At 42.7% G+C, this 18,314-nt stretch overlaps 1 protein-coding gene across 2 annotated transcripts in view; it reads right to left on the reverse strand.

Moving 5' to 3' along the window:
- GADL1 (glutamate decarboxylase like 1) overlaps nt 1-18,314 on the reverse strand; it is a 193,213-nt gene that overhangs the window by 77,350 nt on the left and 97,549 nt on the right. The window contains exons 13-14 of one of the 2 annotated variants that reach the window (XM_019508789.1): nt 11,835-11,886; nt 5,246-5,335 (exon numbers count right to left, since the gene is read on the reverse strand). In XM_019508789.1, the coding sequence (XP_019364334.1) occupies nt 5,246-5,335; nt 11,835-11,886 (142 nt within the window). The remainder of the gene's footprint in view (nt 1-5,245; nt 5,336-11,834; nt 11,887-18,314) is intronic. The other variant, XM_019508790.1, reaches the window with a different exon arrangement.

The raw sequence follows: 18,314 nt of genomic DNA on the forward strand, positions 1-18,314 counted from the left end.
GGTTGAATGGGTCCATAGATCATCCCCATGCACTGCAGCCAGGAAACAGGGCCCATGCCCTGCAGCACATGCCCCATGTTGGCTCCACGTGCAAAGCCCGACCTGGGGATGACTTGTGCTACATGCAGAGCTGATCAAGGACATGCACTGCATGAGGTGCCCATACCAGACCATCCCTGTGCACTGACTCTGGTATATTGGGCTGGTCTGTGGGTTCAGTTCAGCCTGCAGACCAGCTCTGCACCCTCCACCCAGCCCACAGTGCTCAATGAATTTGACAACCCTGGACTAGATGATGTCATGAGGTCCCTTCCAGCCCTACTTTCCTATGATCCCAAGAAAGATGGTTACTTCTCCCGTCCCCAAGCTCATGACTGCCCCAACTGATAATGCCTCCCAAGGGCATGGCTGGTCACAGCCATGAACTAGTGGACTAGTCACAGTGCCACATGCTCTGGCTGAACCCTCGACAAGTGCTTCCTGATCCCCAAGTCAGAAGGCTTCAAAGGTTGGCATGCCCAGGAACAAGCTATGGTAGTTCGGTATCTGGTATTGAGATGATAAAGTCAAATTGCACCTCTCTACCCTTCTAGATGCACATAATTGAACACGGGCAGGATCTGGTCCCTTTAATCAGTACAAATAACCATAAATACATGTAGTTATTAGATGATACAACTGAAAACTTGGATAGGACTGAGGTTTCAGATTTCCATTGTCCCTTTACCTGCACCTGGTACAAAGTGCCACCTTTTTCAATTTCTTTTCCTCGCTGTACCTCTAAAAGCCTTTATATTCCATTGGTTGTCTTTGTTTTAAAATGTGCAGGTTTTATTTATAGGTGTGTGTTTGCAAAACAGAGAAACAGAAGTACCACCAGGGGGCATATACAGTACTAACAAAACAACTCAAGATTGTCACTTCACCCAATGAGTTGCATCAATTCTTGTTTAGAAGTGATTGCCCTTATTTTGCTATGACAAACCTTACTAGAAAGTTATTATGGCTCCTGAGGAGTGTAACAATAGCTTCCCATTTACCAGGATGCTCCAGTTCATTGAAGCTAAAAACCCAAAAGCACAAGAAAGCAATCCTTCCTATCCTCTTCTTTTATTTTATTTATTTATCCTAGAGAGACATTTTGCTTGATTCTTTAGTTTGCTGTGTGTGTTAAGTATTGCAATAGTTTCAAAGTGATGTCATTGCCGTGATGGCACAATGGATATTTAGAAGCACTTACAGCAATGCAAGGCTCTTCAAGACATGGATGCTCACTATGGGTATACAACATCTAGCACTGAAAGGCTGGGCCTTAAGATCCCTTCAGTACTCATTGATAGTCTCAGAAAAATAGTTTTAAAAGTTTTTGAATTCTCCCCAAATAGGCTGAATTTCACCTTAGTAATAAATTCTTATTAGCATTTTTTTTTTTTTTTTACAGTCCAGCACCATGAGTTTCTATTCTCTAAAATCTTTTATTGCATGATTTAGTATTGGCTTTACTGAATCTTCTTCTGGAGACAAAGAAAATCCATTCCCTTCCTCCATTTCTATGCCCTTCTGGATACTATGGATATATATTTTTTAAAGACTGCACTCTATTTTTGTGCTGAAAGAGTAAAGCCTTGAAATGGAACAATATTTTAAGGGAAAAAAAGTCATGCAGGGCAACTGCAGGGATGAAATCGTAATGAAATATCACATTAAAGTCTTAACCAGCCCTGATACATCCCCTTCATAAAATGGACTGGGAGGACTAGAATAAGGCAAGAATGCAGGAAAGGGTTAAGGTTACTTTGCACCTCTGTAGCCAATTTTGAGAAAGACTTGGGGTCTGAGCCCAGTGTTGTGAGTTTAACATCTTTCACAAGCACTAACTTCACATAACTAAGCTTAGGAGATATAATAGTATTCAGAGATTATTGCTGCATATGCAGTTTAATAAATCAATGAACAACACATGGGATTTCAGAGATACATCTTCGTTACTCATTCACAGATTTGCAGGTCAACTGAAAGGTAGACGATCGATCTTTGCATGAATGGAATAACTCCTGTGTTAGCAAGGTATGAAAAACCAAATTGTAAATTATCTTCTTTTAAAGTTCACTGTAGTGAAATAATGTAGATATTCAGGAAGCACCAGCAGTTAAGAATGAGATCATATGCATCCCCACCCTGAATAATGGCAACACATTGCTGTCTTCAGTTGCTCATCTCTTTAAGTCTTCTTAGTACCTTTTCCCTTTCCACATTTTTTTTAGCCTTGCAATGGAACAATGATGGCTTGGGTCCAGGCAACCATTTGCCAATAGAGTGAATTTGTGTGGGAACTTCAGAGAGATGGTGATAAATTAAAGTGTGGACCCCAGATTTTTAAATCTTTGAACCTCTTTTTCCCCCCTTCTCACACATTGTTGCATCTTCTGCCTAGGTTTACCCCTTGGAGTAGTGGGAAGGTGAAGGGAAAACCACTTATTTTCTATAAGCTTGGGCTTATCAATGGAGTACCTAAGTATCTTCTAATAATGTGTCAGTTGTTTCATTTGACATCCTCTCCTTGCCTGGGGAGAAATGTATGCAGTGGCATGTGTTTTGATTTTTGGTTTTTTTAATGGAAGTATATTTTTAAACCTACATATTGCTATGTATTTATGTTAAAAAAGGCAAAGTCAAAGAAACGTGCTTCATACTTGGAACAGAACAGGTTTTTGTGCTGGTTTTTGGTTCAGGTGGCAAGGAACATCCTTCCATCAGTGTCTTTTATCAACTCCTTTTCCTCCCTCAAATTCCATTAGGATCCCATGTTCACCTCACAACTATGTCACCTGTATTTATAAAAATAAAAGCTAATGGAACAGATTAAATTGTGCCAATTACATCACAGCCCTGAGGTGGAGCTGCAATGTTCCAGTGGGAACATCAAGGAGACCTGGACACAAGAAGGCATCCTCATACCTCAGGGCTTTTCATGTGCTAAATGTTGCTCATTGTGTTCTATCCCTATCCCTTTATACCTTTTCGGTGTTCCTGCCTTACCATATAAGCAGCTGGGGTGCTTGTACACACAATGAGGGTTTAATTTGGTTTAGTTTTCCCTAAATTGAAAGGGTGGGTTTAAAAAGGCACCTTTTCAATTTAGTAAGGACTAAACTGAACTAACCCCCGTGGCATGTACACAAAGGTGGGGGCCCGATCCTTAGAACTTACTTGCCTCTCCCACAGCAGAGGGAAGCAACAGCCCCACCGCAGCCACGGAGGGAAGCACCAGGCCCCCGTGCAGCTCAGGCAGGCAGGCTCCAGGAGGAAAAAAAAGAAAGAAAAAAAATCAGGTTCCTCGCCACTTTTTTTTTTTCCTTCTTCTTCAGTTGAGCCCGCCTGCATTGGCTGCCTCTGGGTCACACAGCCCCTGAGCTTCACCGGACCCAGTGCTTCCCTCCGTGGCTGCGGCACCCCCAAGGACCGCCTGGGCCAGGTGCCAGTGGGAGGGTGCCGCCTGGTGGCTGCTGCTGCCATTGAGGAAAGCACCAGGATCCCCCACAGCTCAGGGACTGTGCAATCTGGAAGCAGCTCGCAAATTCCCCAGCCCTTGCCATGGAAGACACAGGTAAGCTCCAGGACCCCTGCACCATCCCTGCCACCATCCCACCACCTGGGAATGGCTGGCTTTCCCCTGGGGCAGAGTGACAAGGCAGCAGGAGGGAAGCTGGGTGTGCTGACAGCGGGAGAAGGCAGCGGGCACAGTGCATGGGGCGCTGGAAGCCCACCAAGCCTGAGCTTCCCCAAACACGGCACCTTCCAGTGCCCTGTACACTGTTGCACTTCGTTAGGTAGCAAACTAAACACCTTGGAGGTGTTTTATCTTGCTATGTTACAAAGTCATTTAAAGCAGAATATGCCACCAAGCATGGAAACAGCAACACCACTGAAGAGGAATATGTCGCCAAGTGTGCAAACAACAATGCCATTATAGTGGTGTAAAAAGGCATTTGAGCCACTTAAAAGGCCAATTTTGTTGCATGTACAAAGACTCTTACAGAGTAAGTTGGCAATCATGACCTTGCTCCTTCTGTGCATTGTGTCAGAACAAGTACTATTACCTTGAGAAGCTACTGTACAGTTGTTTATAAAAGAGAATGGAAGTTTCTTATGAAAAGTTCATCATGATTTGACACCAATGCACATGATGCCTTGTGAAAACTTGGCATATGGAAATCCCTTCCCTGCCACCCCCCATCTTTCAACCTCAGCTCTCCCTGCTTGATGCCATGGTATATTGCATATAGTCTATAAACTCCTGGAGATAGGTGCTCTGGGCTAGAACCTCAGTCATTGTGGAGTTCTGCTGTATTGGATGAAGCAGTGCTGACTTATACTACCTGAGAATCTCCGCTCAAAGGCAACAGCACTGTGCTTTAATTCAAAGAAGATCTTCCTATGAAGCGAGTAACGCCGGGAAGAGATGGGCTCTAAAACTACTTCTTTGGGATTTAGATAAGAACACTCAAGTTCAAGTTTCAATTGTCTAGTTAGCAGATGTAAAAATGTAAAGCAAAAACAACAAAGCCTCCACAGAGCGACAGACAATCAGGTTGCCTCACTTCTTTGCAGTTACATATCCAGTAATACACAAATATTACAGTTTCTATTGTTTTCCTAATTAATCTTAACCACAAGTCCCTCTTTAGTTAATTCACATATTGATGAAAGGACATATGCTTTTCTACAAAATTACTAACATCTCAGAGCTACAAAATGTTAGCAAGAAGCTAACCATTACATTTCTCCCATTCAATTGCTAATTCCTTGATGGGTTGCTTAACATCAGAAATGTATTCTTAAGCACTTCTTCACTTACATTATCCACTGATAATGCAAGACAAGTCCCAAGGACAATGTTAAGTGTCTGAAATAGGTAATGAATATGCTGTCTAGACAAGAAATGCAGACAATACTGTTCATCTTTTCTCAGCTCTGCCATCTGCTAACAGCTTTGATAGTAAGCTAAATACTTGTATAATGTCTGCATCTATTACATTTAGGAAGAAAGAAACTTAATTAGCCCTGTCTAAATAGAAAGAATAATAAACTTAAAAATCCTACTAACATCTATCTAAAGATTAAAACAACATTGTATTGATGGTTTAATGGCAGGTACATTCAGGATCTATTTCCCTTCTTTTCCTAGCACTAGATACATTCATAAATCAGTAAGCTACACATAAACTGTACATGTACAACTCACGTGATGAAGTTTCTCCCAGAACTCAGCTCCTTCCTCCATGTCTCTTAAGCTTGGTGGAATGTACCAAAAGCATATATTTGCATACTCTGGCTGCGTAAGGAAAAAAACAGATTGCTTAACATTTGAAACAAGAGAAAAAAAATACTCTGAGCTGGTCAAAAAAATCTATTTTCTTTTTGTAAAAAAGAACCACTCAGAACATTTGGGATTGAGGTTGTCTGGTAAAAATTATCATCACACCAAATGGCTTTGTGTTTCCTTTTAAAAAAGAAAAATAAAATACACTGTTTTCCAGATTCACTCCCTATCTCCAATTTGTTTACTCTTTCCAAAGCCCCACTCTTACCTCCCCCACTGAAAAGAAGGAAAGATGATAAAGGAAATCTTTTTTGTTTTGTTTTTTCCTCTTTAGCAATTATATTTTCTCTTCTCTGATAGAGAGAAACAAGAGTAAGGGGAAGGTAAAATAAAGAAAAATCAAAACATTTTTTTTCCAGGATTTGAAAATGAGAAATTTCATGTTTTATTTTTTCTTTAGTTTTACATTTTTATTATTTAAAAAAAAAATCATAGAGAAATTAAATGAAAGGAAAAGAAAAGGAATATTGCATCAAAATCGAATTTTTCTTAAAAAGATGAGTTTGACCTGTTCTTTTTAATCCCTCCATACAAAATCTTTTACCCAGCTAGTAGTCAGTGTATAACAAATGGACATGAAGCCAGAATTTCTATTTCTACATTCAAAAAGTCTCAGCAGGATACATGAGGTATAGCCTGCATCTACCTCCTCCAAACTTCTGTAAAGAGCTCTGGCACAAACAAAGACAGTTTGTCTTTCTAAGATTAATTCTGAAAAGTTTCCAGTGAAGCCCAAGTTGAGTGCAAGACTCCAGACTATAAGAATGGTCATTCACAGGTAAAAATGGAAGTTCATACTTTTAAGGCCTCTGCCAATTCAGAAGAAAATTTAAGCATTTCAGAAGCATTTCACATATCTCAATCCTGCTCACTCTGACTTAAACACTCCATTTCCTAAACCTTTACTTATCGAGTCTGTAATTCATTGCTTTAATTGAGCAGTAAATAACAACACACCTTTTACACACAACTTTCATTAGCACCAGTTGAATAAGAAAGAACAAAACGTGAAAAGGGAGTCTGAAAACTAGATCACACTATCGATTTGCCCCAGTGTGAACGCTTCTGCTATTATAGTTTGCAGCCTCCTCTCAACCAAGTGCAGACTTCCAACTAAGACAAATCTTTTCATGAAAGAATAGTGGGAGCTCTTTATATCATGTTTGCCTCACTTCAAAGAATGCATTAAATATATTTTAATCACAAACGAGAATGTTGTTATCAGCAGGAAGAGATGAGCAAAGTTGCCCTTTGCAGGCACAGAACAAAATGAAGTTTACCTCTATATGTCCCAGGCCCCATCCCTAGAAATTGGCCATATATGCATGCAAACCCAGGCCCAGAAAAATACAGCCATTTCCTCATAAGTAGAAGCTCTAAAGGTTAAGATGGATCTTTAATTATGAGATCTCTTTCAGAGCAAGTGGTAAAAGTGGCCAGGAAGGATAAGGAAGCCTCATCAGGTGCTACTATTGCCTCAGTTTCCCTTCACTCACAGGGACATTAGCCTGCTAACTATCCACCCCACCCAAGGTACAGAAAAACTGGCTCCACCTATTAGTTCTTTACCCTTTTTCCAGTCTTCTATGCCAAAATGCTCTGTATTAAAAAGTCTAAAAAATCCTATCCACTCACGCAGGGAAATGAAATGCAAGAACTGTTTCCATAGCCGCAGCTCTGGCAGAGATTGCAGGGGTCTGCCTGGCTTCCTCCTTCTACCCCCGCCACCATTCCCTGCTTAAGCAGGAATTCCCCCCCTCCTTACACAAACACCTCTCAGTATTAACTAGCATACCACAAGCCCGCTATTAGGGGTGTGCAAAGCAGGCCCTATTGGATTCAGATTCAGCCCAAATTAGAGACAGTGATTTGATTAGTTGATTCGGATCACTGTCACTGATTCAGTTTGGCTGAATCTGAAGATTCGATGCCGATTTGGAGAATAAGTGATTCGGACATAGACATAGCTTTAAATGTTTTTTTCTACATACTTCAAGGTACCAGCATGGCTTGGGAACGCTGCGTTGCTGGGACACATGGAGTGTCCCACAAGTCTTCAATTTAGAGATGAAAGGGTCCTCTGATTCGATTCAGAGATTCAGCCACCAAATCGAGCCAAATCTCTGCCAAATCAAATCAGGAACCAAAGCTTCACACAGCCCTACTGGCTATGGTCTGTGCTGTGGGTGACGAGACAAAAGCAGACAGGACAGTGTCCGCTTAGGGCTTTTTGGAGCTAATCAACAGGTATCTGGTAATGTCCCTCTATTCCTTCCTTGGAAGAAGTTGTTTAAGTGTTGGAACTAATGAGAGGCTGTTGTTTTGTTTGATGGGCTGATAAATACTAACAACTCCCTGCTGTGTAATTGAATGCTCTGTTATCAACAGCAAAGGCGGGGGAGGGGTTCCCTAATCAGAACATCCTGCCACGGCCTGGCCACGCTCCTTCAGCTCAGCACTGTTGAAAGGAAGAGAGAGCTGCTCTGGCACCCCCAGCTTCTAGCTTGAGCCACTGCAGGCAAGTGCCTGCATTTCTTCAGTCCAAAGGAGATGTCTGTACGGTTATGTAGCAGGGCACTGAGGTGCCTGCTACCTGTGGAACAATAAGTAAGGAATCCAGCTGCAGATTGCCAGGGTAACCGGTGGAAGTCAGCTGACTGGAAGGGGTAGGGCCTGGCTCCCATATAACCCCAGGCTGAGGGCAGGCAGGCAGTTCCCCACTGGCAGCCAAGGGAGAAGGAGCTCTGCCACAGCAAACAGAGAGAAGCCTGACTACATGAGCAGCCCCTGATTGCTGTTATGGGGTGGAGAATTTCCTGGTAGGGATTGAATGTTGTTTAGCCAGACGGCTTAGATTTTATGTTATAGCCCAGGGGTTTGTGTTTTGTGTTCACTGTTTAGACCGGTGGTTTGGGTGAGGCTATTAGGGGTTGGAGGAGGCCTCATAGGGGACCCCTGGTAGCGTGGGGACCCCAGTGCCTGCAAGGGCGCAGCATTTGGGTGCAGACCCCAGTGCCTGCAAGGGCACAGCATTTGAGGGGCACTGCCCCCGACACCTGCGAGGGCGCAGCACTTCAGGGTGTACGGACCCTAGCCCCAGAGAAGGGGTGCAGAGTTGGAGGCCAGGTAAGGCTGAGGCCACCTGAGCCAGGTGGGGGTTTGAGACCCTGAGAAGGAGAGTTAGGGCCAGGCACAGCTACGGCCATCTGGGCCCACCTGAGCGAGAGAAGCCCCAGAGCCAAGGGGGCAGTGTTGACAAACACCCAGTGAGGCACCCAGTGGAGGACAAAGGGGGCCAGAATATAGTAAGGCCCAGAGTAACCGACAAAGGGGGCCAGAATATAGTAAGGCCCAGACTAACTGATGTGAGTACCATCTGCAAGGCTTGGGCTGCGGTGTAAGGGGAGGAAAGGAGCCGCAGATAGCGCCCCCTGGCATCGGGGCAGAAAATGGGCAGCCTCCCACTTAATTAACATCCTCTAATTAAGCAATTAACAACAAGGTGTGACAGGCGAGAAGGCAGGCAGTTGGCCCATAACAGGTGGGCGGGGCACTAGTGGACAGACCCCGAAGAGACACGCCTGTCACGGGTTACAAATCAGTTTAGCCTAGCCAGGTTAGACTAACCTGCAAAGACTGAATCAATTCAGACCCAGGATTTTTGAATGTCTGTCCCTAGCACTAGAGGATAGATGGAGGGCAGCAGGTAGTGCTGTTTCTTTCAAGGTCTTTCAATCAGCAAAAGTTACCACAACAGAAATGATTCTTCCATTACTGGAGAAAAGGGAGCTCTTTTATAACCCTACCTTTCCTCCCCAACCTGCATTGCTGGCAAGGTTTCTACATTTCCTATGAGTCATTCTGGATTACAAATATCAGAATGTTTTATCACTAGAACAAAATGGAGAGAAGCTGCAAACCTGCTGACAGCACCTGTTACAATGAAAGATTTTCCACCACACACTTTCAAATAAGCAAAGTTTTCATAAATGTCAAAGGGAAAATGTTATGCCTGAGTGTCTTTCAGTTTCCTGTGGGACAAACAGCAAAAAATTCACAAGTGTAAACCCACGTTTAAAATGTTTGGTTTGGTTTTAGATCTTTTTAGAACACTGTTCTTTTCACAGCTGTCACTTTTCATATGTCCACTGCTTTACTATTTCTCTCTCATTCTCTCTTGCTCTTTCCCCAGCAGCTGTTGCTTCTCTTTCTGAAACACTCAAGTACAGAACTGCTATTGTAGTGCCGGAAAGTAATCAAAAAGGTCCTCCCAAACCTTGCAACCCATGGAGTTGGCATGGTTAACATACACCACATAAGGGAGGGATATGGCTAGCATCCCATACAACTGCCTGTGGGACTCCCAACTGAATGACCACATCTCCATTTCCAGCTTGGGATAGCCTTTGGTTCAAGCCTGGGACAAAGTTCAAACTGATGCCGTAAGAAGATACCTTGACTACTCAGCAACCTTGCCCCTTCAGGACAATGCAGGATCTTCTAAATTAGAATGGTTTAAATGTGGTTTAAACCTCAATCATCCAGGGGTGCCTGTACACAAGTGAAGAGGCTTCTCCAATGCACTGTAATTACAGCATGTTGGAGCAGACTCAATTAATAAAGTCTGCTGGAGCATGGTAATTATCGTGCTCCAGCTAGCCTCTGCGTTTCATGTATCAAGGTCCCTGCACTTCAAAATGGCCATGGGGGCACTTTAACTAAAGCCCGTTGAACAAGCTTTAGTTTAAGCACCTCTGACACCATTTTGAAGTGTGGGGACTCTGATACATGAGATGCTGTGGCACTTTAATTAAAGTAGCTCTCAGAGCCATTCTAAATAAAGCTCCCCCTCCCCAAGCCCCCAGAGTACATGTAAAAGTGTCCCAGATGTACAAGCCAGTTTAAAATGGTTTAAACCTTCTAACCATTTAAAAAATACACCTGAATAATCAAGTGTTATTTTGAACTGGTTCAGTGTTACGTGTGAACACCAAGCTTTCTGCAATTAGTGTCTGGTCTCACACTGCATTGCTCCTCACCCCATCCCCCACCCCTAAATGGCAACTGGATGGTCTGGTTCAAAGCCTGAATTCTACAACCCCAACCTCTACTGCCTGCTCTTGACAGCACTGCCCCTAGCTGGTGGCCCTGGGAGCAATGCTCTGTCACTTTTAGAGCTGGTCAACTTCTTTCTGCTGGTGACAACTGACCAAGTTTCCATGCATCCCAGGCTTATTTGGGATGGGAGGTGGCCAAGTGGGAGAGACCTGGACCCCTGCATGTGTGTGCCTGTGACTTGAGGTTCCAGGGACCACCCAAGGACACCACTGCAACAAATGGAAGAAAACTGACCAGCTCTTTAAAGCTGAGCTCCAGCCCCCAGGCACCCAGGAAGCAGGGATCCAGGCAGAATCCCACTTCCTTAAACACACACACCTAGGCACCCCCAGTCAGGGTACTACCACACAGATTTCAGCAAAGTGCAGAAACAGGCCACTATTGAACTCAGTGTTAATGAGAAGGGGGAGCAGAAAATTGCAATTGGGCTGGGTACTCACTACCACCCTGTGGTGCCAGCTTGACAGCGGTGCAAAATCTAAAAGGCAACAGCTCTACTTAAAATGCCTTGGTAATGTATGTGTGGACATCTTGGACCTGGGACAACTGCAAACCCACTCAGAGACATTTTTGGAATGGTTCAAGTGTTATGTCTGTTCAAACCCTGACTGGCTAAATAGCTGAGAGAAGATGCTCAAGTCATTCTCCCTAAAGATTTTCAACATCAAGACATAAATTGAAAAAAAAAAAAAAAGCCAATAAAGCTGGATGCAAAATGCTGACAGTTTGTGCTTGAAGTTTTGGGGAGGTGGGTGTGGAGAAAGAGGTTCCCCTCTGCCCAAACCATTATAAAGAAAAGTCCATTTTCAGGACAAAAATATTTCAGTTGAAAATTTCCAGTGAGCTCCAGTTTTTAGCCAAAGGCTGAAACCTCTGTCCTCTTTCCCATTGTGATTTTAAAGCATTGCTGACATGGGCCATATGTAGATGAAATGAGAGGCATGTGTGCACAACACTTTAAAGTGGGCTAAATACTTTTGCACCGCTTTATGTTGTCGGTGTTTGCACACCTTGGCAGTGTATTGTGCATTAATTCCAGCCGCTGTAGGAAATTCGGCAGTGTAATGCACCTTAAATGACTTGGGGGGGACTTGGGGTTCAATTTAGGGCTCCCATTTTTTTTACACATGCCCACAGGTGGTGAGAGTAAGATAGGCCTATATGTGGGGAAATAGATGAATGGATGATGTGGAATATTGCCTGGAGATAATGTTTCCACATTTCCATACGCCAGCTGTTTAAAAGGTTTATTTAAATACTCACCCAAAATACCAAATTAGTACTCCACCAAAATATGCCAAAAACAAAAACTCTGAATTCTATTTTCACATACCTCCAACAGAAGCCGAAATCCTTCTCTCTTCTTAATTTCATCTACTAGGTATCTGTAATTAAACACGTTTTTTTTACAAAATGTAAAAACACAATGTATACAAATAGCAAAAGTTTTGAACACTTGTCCAGAATTTTTAAGCTTTGCAGAACTTAATATAATCTCTCCCTGCTACACATACCAGCTCTAGAAAACACTATTGGATCCAGGGGATGGGGATGAATGCAGATATGTCCACACCTGAACAGACTTCAATAGGAGATACTTGGAGGGAAAAAATTATACAGTGCCTGATTTAAGTAGTTTGGCACTCAAAAGCTCTGTCGCATTAGTTTTGTTGTTTGCTGCAGACTTAACTCTATATGTGTCTGAAACACATACTGTTTAATGAATGCAACTGCAGAATTATCAGAAGGTGCAGATGCACTTCATTCCGTGACCTTACAACCACCATCCTATATGAATCCCACAAATAGAACAAAATTCGATTTACCATATTTACTTGATTATACAATGAGGTTTTTCTCCTTGTTCATCATAGGGAAAACAAAACCTCATCTTAGAATAAAGTGTCACAACTGGAAGGTAGGAGAAACAGCTGTGCAGGGACCCCAGCTGTGACAGGAATGGCACAGCAATGTGCAGCAGCAGCTCTGCTCCTAACCTAGATTCCCTCCCCACTCTCTTCCCCTCCCCTCCCTTGCTGGCAGAAAGCCAGACAGGGAAGAAGGAGTCTGCATGCTGCTGCTTTGATCTCCAGCCTGCCCCACACTGCATGAAGCAGCTGTGCTGGGAGCCCAGCTTGATACCCAGGGCCAGACACAGGCATGGGCCAACTGGGCAGCCACACAGGGCCCAGACAGAAAGGGAGCCTGAAAACAGTAATTTTTTTTCTGTTGTCCGATTGTTATTATCATTATCTCTGGAGAAGGGGAAGGCAGATACTAAAAGTTCACCCAGGGCCACCAGGAGTCTAGGTATGGTGCTGTTGATACCCCACAGATTTCTGCTTCCCTTTCCTGCTCCCTCCCCCCACTCCTTCCCCTGTCTCCCAACAGAAGGGGCAGAGGGTAAGGGAGCAGGGCAGGGAAGGAGAAATCTATGGGGTGCCAAGCCAGACTCCCAGCACAGCTGCCTCCTGTAGCGTGGGCAGGAGCCGCTCTGGGGCTCCACCAGTGCCCAGATAGTTTGGAAAGTAGGATGAGGAGCAGGTAAATGGCAGGGTGGTAGTGACCAGAGAGGCAAAGGAATGAGGGACAGGATGCCTGCTCACCCACCCCTGCTTTTCCCTTTTCTCAGCTTTCCCCCACTTGTTCGTGCTTTCCCTGACTCCTACTCCTTGCCCCTGCTTTCCCCCACTTCTGCTTCCCCTCCACCTGTCCCATCATTTCTACTTTTCCCATTGCCTGCCCCCCTGCTACTGTTTTCTTGCTGCAGGAGCAGTTAGGAAAGATTTAAGATAACCCCTCAATAATTAGATTCTAGACAAGAAAACTTAAAACAAAATATAGAATTTTCCATATCTAGAATCTAATTATCAGGGGGGTCATCTTAAATTCAAGGTCATCTTAGAATCGAGTAACTACGGTACACTGAATTGCTTGTGTTAGAATTGTAAGCTTCACTGATCTACCACAGTAGCAACTGCTTCACTATATTGTCATCAGTGCATAAGCAAGCAGAAGCAGCTGGAGGGAGAAAAATCTGGCAAAAATGTCATCTTTCTGTTGCCTACATTCATGCTAGAAAATAGCCACAACATCATCACCACTAACAGAGCTTTATTATCCCATTCTGGCACTTTCACTGCAATGTTGCATAGATTGCTTGGCCAGGGACTCAATAAATAATACTCTAAGGACAATGCATTTTTCAAAACAGAGCATGGGGAGTTGCTATGTTGTTTGTTGTTAACAAGACTTGTGCATGTGACGCCTTACCCCCTGGCATATATCCATATAAACCAACTGCTGTGACAAAGTATTGCAGTCAGCTCCAGCACTGCACACTACTAAAAGCTGTATCTAACTGCATAGATGGGGATCTTCCCATCTGTATTCTCACTGTGAAGTATGGGTTCTAAATTCTCTTATTCAATTCCGATTTAAATCACTAGCATAACTCCTGACCCAGTGACCAGGTGACATATGTCCTCATCACAAAACTAGCTAGCATCCAGCACATAAAGCAGTGTGTTCGTAAGATGTCCTAGGTTGGGATGGGCAGCATTTATTTTTTTTAAAATCATTAAAAAAAAAAAAAGAAACCCTTTCATTTTTATGATGTAGAAAAACCCTGCCTTCAATAGCATCAGCAAGATGTGTTTAAGCACTTGGAGAAGATGCACATCTACTACTCCCCCCAGTTTAGTGTGATCTGCAAACTTGTTGAAGGTGCACTCCATTCCATCTTCCATGTCGTTGATGAAGATATTGAACAAAATCAGCCCCAGGACCAACCCCCTGGGGCACTCAGCTTGATATCAGCTGTCAATTGCAGACAGCTTAGTGTACTTTTAAAAGGAGAAGGTGATTAGGAGCAGTCAGCATGAATTCACCAAGGGCAAGTCATGCCTGACCAACCTGATTGCCTTCTACAACAAGATGACTAGATCTGAGAATGTGGGGAGAACAGTAGACGTGAGGCACCTTGACTATAGCAAAGGTTTTGACACAGTCTCCCACACCATTCTTGCAAGCAAGCTAAGTACAAGTTGGATGAATGGACTGCAAGGTGCACAGAAAACTGACTGGATCATCAGGCTCAAAGGGTAGTATAATCAATGGCTCAATGTCTAGTTGGCAGCCAGTATCAAGTGGAGTGCCCAAGGGGTTGGTCCTGGGGCCAGGTTTGTTCAAAATCTTCTTCAATAATCTGGAAGATGGGATGGAGTGCACCCTCAGCAAATTTATGGATGACACCAAGCTGGGGTGAAGTAGACTTGCTGGAGAATAAGGCTAGGATTCAGAATGACCTAAACAAATTGGAGGATTGGACCAAAGAAGTCTCATGAGGTTCAGTAAGGACAAGTACAAAGTCCTTAGGACAGAACAATCCCATGCACTGGTACAAGCTGGAGACTGGCTAAGCAGCAGCTCTCCAGAAAAGGACCTGGGGTTACAGCAGACAATAAACTGAATATGAGCCGACAGTGTGCCCTTGTTGCAAAGAAGGTAACGGCATGCTAGGCTGCATTAGTAGAAGCCTTGCCAGCATATTGGGAGAGGTGATTATTCCCCTCTATTCAGCACTGGTGAGGCCACATCTGGAGTACTGTGTCCAGTTTTCGACCCCCACTTCAGAAAGGATGTGGACACATTAGGAAGAATCCAGTGAAGTCAACAAAAATGGTTGGGGGCTGGGGCTTGTAACTTATGAGGATAGGCTGTGGGAACTCAGCTTATTTAGTCTGGAAACAGAAGACTGAGGGTGGATTTAATTGCAGCCTTCAAATACTTGAAGGATGATTACAAATAGGATGGAGCTAGACTGTTCTCAGCAGAGGCAGATGAAGAACAAGAAGCAAGTTTCAAGTTGCAGCAAGGGAAGTTTAGATTAGATATTAGGAAAATTTCTCTCACTAGGAAAGTAGTGAAGCACTGGAACAGGCTACCCAGAGAGATGGTGCAATCTCCATCCTTGGAGGTTTTTAAGACCCAGCTAGACACAGCCTTAGCTGAGATGATATAGTTGGGGATCCTCCTGCTTTGATCAGCGGTTGGACTAGATGACCTTTTCAAGTCCCTCCCAACCCTAATTTTCTATGGTTCTATGATTTCAAGATGTTAAGTAATATAAAATAGCTCCATATCATTCCTGGCTAACATTTTAATTTATTTTTTACCACCCTGTGACACAAGATTAACAGTGGTCTGCGCTTGACAGACACCCAATGTGTCACACAACACTGCCAATGGCCTTAAAAGGTAACCATCCTTGATTCATCTCACTAGGTCCATTTGGTGTCCATTTTCTCTGCACCTTTCCATAGATGATACCAGAACTATATTCATTTTACCTTGTGGCTGTGGAATGACAGAAGGGGCTGGCCCTGTTGAAGACTGAGACAATTTCATCACATTGCACAGAAAACATATAGTACTTGAAATAATTAAAAGTGCAGAAATAAAGGGGTGCCCTAGGTAAACAAAGCTAGATCTTTCTGTTCAGAAAGACAGTCAAGCAGGGTTGACAAAAACTGGAGGAATATGATGCTGTTTGCACAACATGCTGAGGTGAACACAGTTATGTGACTTACTACTTTAAAATGCACTTTACTTCATAAAGAAAAAAGAAAGTGGAGAGAATCTAATTCTTTGCCAGTAGGCCTAAATGTAGAGAAAATCTCCAGAGCAATCAACTGAGCACTCTATTAAAAAAAAAGAAGAAAAAAAAAAAGAGATCCTTTTAAGTAAATAGCTTAGGAAAACTCTGAATTTATCTAATCCCATCTAATGCAATGAAAACACAATTCACCTATAAAGAGGAAGAAATCAATAAAATAGCCAATGGGCAGAATCTCAGTGCAAAAGGAATACAGTACTGCAATTAGCCTAAAATCTTTGCAGCTTCAGCCAGGCAGTGGAAAAAATTCTTACCCTCAAGTTATAAGGTCAGCGTACGAGCTCCAGAATTAAGTCAGGTCTATATTCAGGAACACTGAAATACTATCTTTGCAACATCAAAGTATATTCTACTGAAACATATCACAAGAAAGGCTGCCCAGCTGGTCATGTAGTTAAGAAACCTGGCATAGTGCCAAGGAAAAGTGATGTCTCAGCTACAAAATGCCAGTGCCCAAGATAGCAAAGCAGCTACTGTACAGAATCTCTCTCCTAGTCACTATCTGATGACGGTAATTTTCTTCTTTAAAAAAGAGAAGTCACTTTTACTTAGAAACACTACCAACTAACTCCTATCAAAGGAAGTATTGATCCCAGAAGGATCATTAATCTGTGTATTCTCAGCCAGATGACCTTTCTCAGGCTGAATTCTTTTCCTGATAGTGGAATGAACTGACACACTCTGCACATACACAGAATAATAGAATACCCCAGAATGAAAACAAATTCCAATTTACTCTGAACACTCTAGGGACACTTAAACAGCCAAATCATAAGATTAGATTTAGTTTTCAGTATATTCCCTCTACTGCAGTGATTCTCAACATTGTTAGACTCAAGGCACCCCTCGAAAATTGTCAGCTCTGAGTTTTCATTCTTAGTTTGACTATGAAGAAATGATAGAGCAACTTTTCCATTGCAAAGAACTCAGAAATGCAGCAATGTAAATAGTAGGTTACTATTCTCCTTGACATGGTTTTTGGAATCAAATAAAAAGTTAACAGGACAGGGCTGATTGTTATCATTTGTATTGTAAGGCTTAGGAGCTCCAATTATAAATCAGGACTCCGTTATGCCAGGCACTACACAGGCACAGAACAAAAAAGGAAAAGGCTAATCAGTTTTAAAAGAATTATTTTAATAAGGCTGGTGCCATATTAGCCTATTTCTTGTCTTGGAAAAAAAATCCTTTATAAATAACTTCTTTCCCAGAGACTCTTGGAAGTGTTCTGGAAAGTCTGACACAGTGCAAGCTTAGCTTGTGGAACTGCTTGCCATAAACTCAATGCAATAGAAAAAGAAAAAAAAGATTGGATATTTGTAAAGATAAGAACATTCACAATTATACTATCACTGTTTGTTTATTTTTAATGGCTTGCTTCAGAATATAGGCCATCCTTTACTGGACTGGGTTTTAAACAACACATTCCTACCAACAGGTTATTTCACAGCTACATTCTATAGCTGCATCCACCTGTGATGCAGGGTATACTGGACACTTACCGGGACAGGACATTAATTTACTGGAAAGTCTCACTGATCCAATGTTGCAATTCCAATATGCATTTTTAAACCCAGGCTATACTATTTGGCTTTCAAAAGCCTCATAGTTGTATACATTACAGCCTTGCCTGCACTGGAAGAATTTGTGGGGAGGGGTAATATCAATACAGACAGAAATTTGGTGGCAAAGGGGGGCCCAGATAGGTTGCAGCTTTCTCCTATGAATTTCTCAAGCATACAGGCATTTGGCAAACCCTCTAGCATGAAGCAGACAGAAGGAAAATAGCAAATTTATCTCCTGTGAGTCATGATTCAGAATCTAGCTCATTATGTTTTTTGTAAATGAAGAAGAGGTGCAATTCATTCCAAATAAGGTATCTGGAATAAAGAGGGCATCCATCACTGCCCTAAATCAGTTTCTGAGATTGTCAGGTTTAGGTCTAATATGGTTTGATAGTTTCCTTTTCAACATACATTTTTTTACAAATATGGCACTGATCTCCTATTCATTTTTTATTATTAATATATTATTTGAAAGCACAGAGATGAAAAAAAATTACAACAGTTTAACTGATTCCAGTTAGGACATTGTTATGGAAATTTCGGTCAATTATCTAAACCTCTGCCCCCAAAC

The sequence above is a fragment of the Gavialis gangeticus genome, unplaced genomic scaffold (assembly GCF_001723915.1).
Source record: "Gavialis gangeticus isolate Ggan-Ray unplaced genomic scaffold, GavGan_comp1, whole genome shotgun sequence".
In the NCBI taxonomy this organism is placed as follows: Eukaryota; Metazoa; Chordata; order Crocodylia; family Gavialidae; genus Gavialis; species Gavialis gangeticus.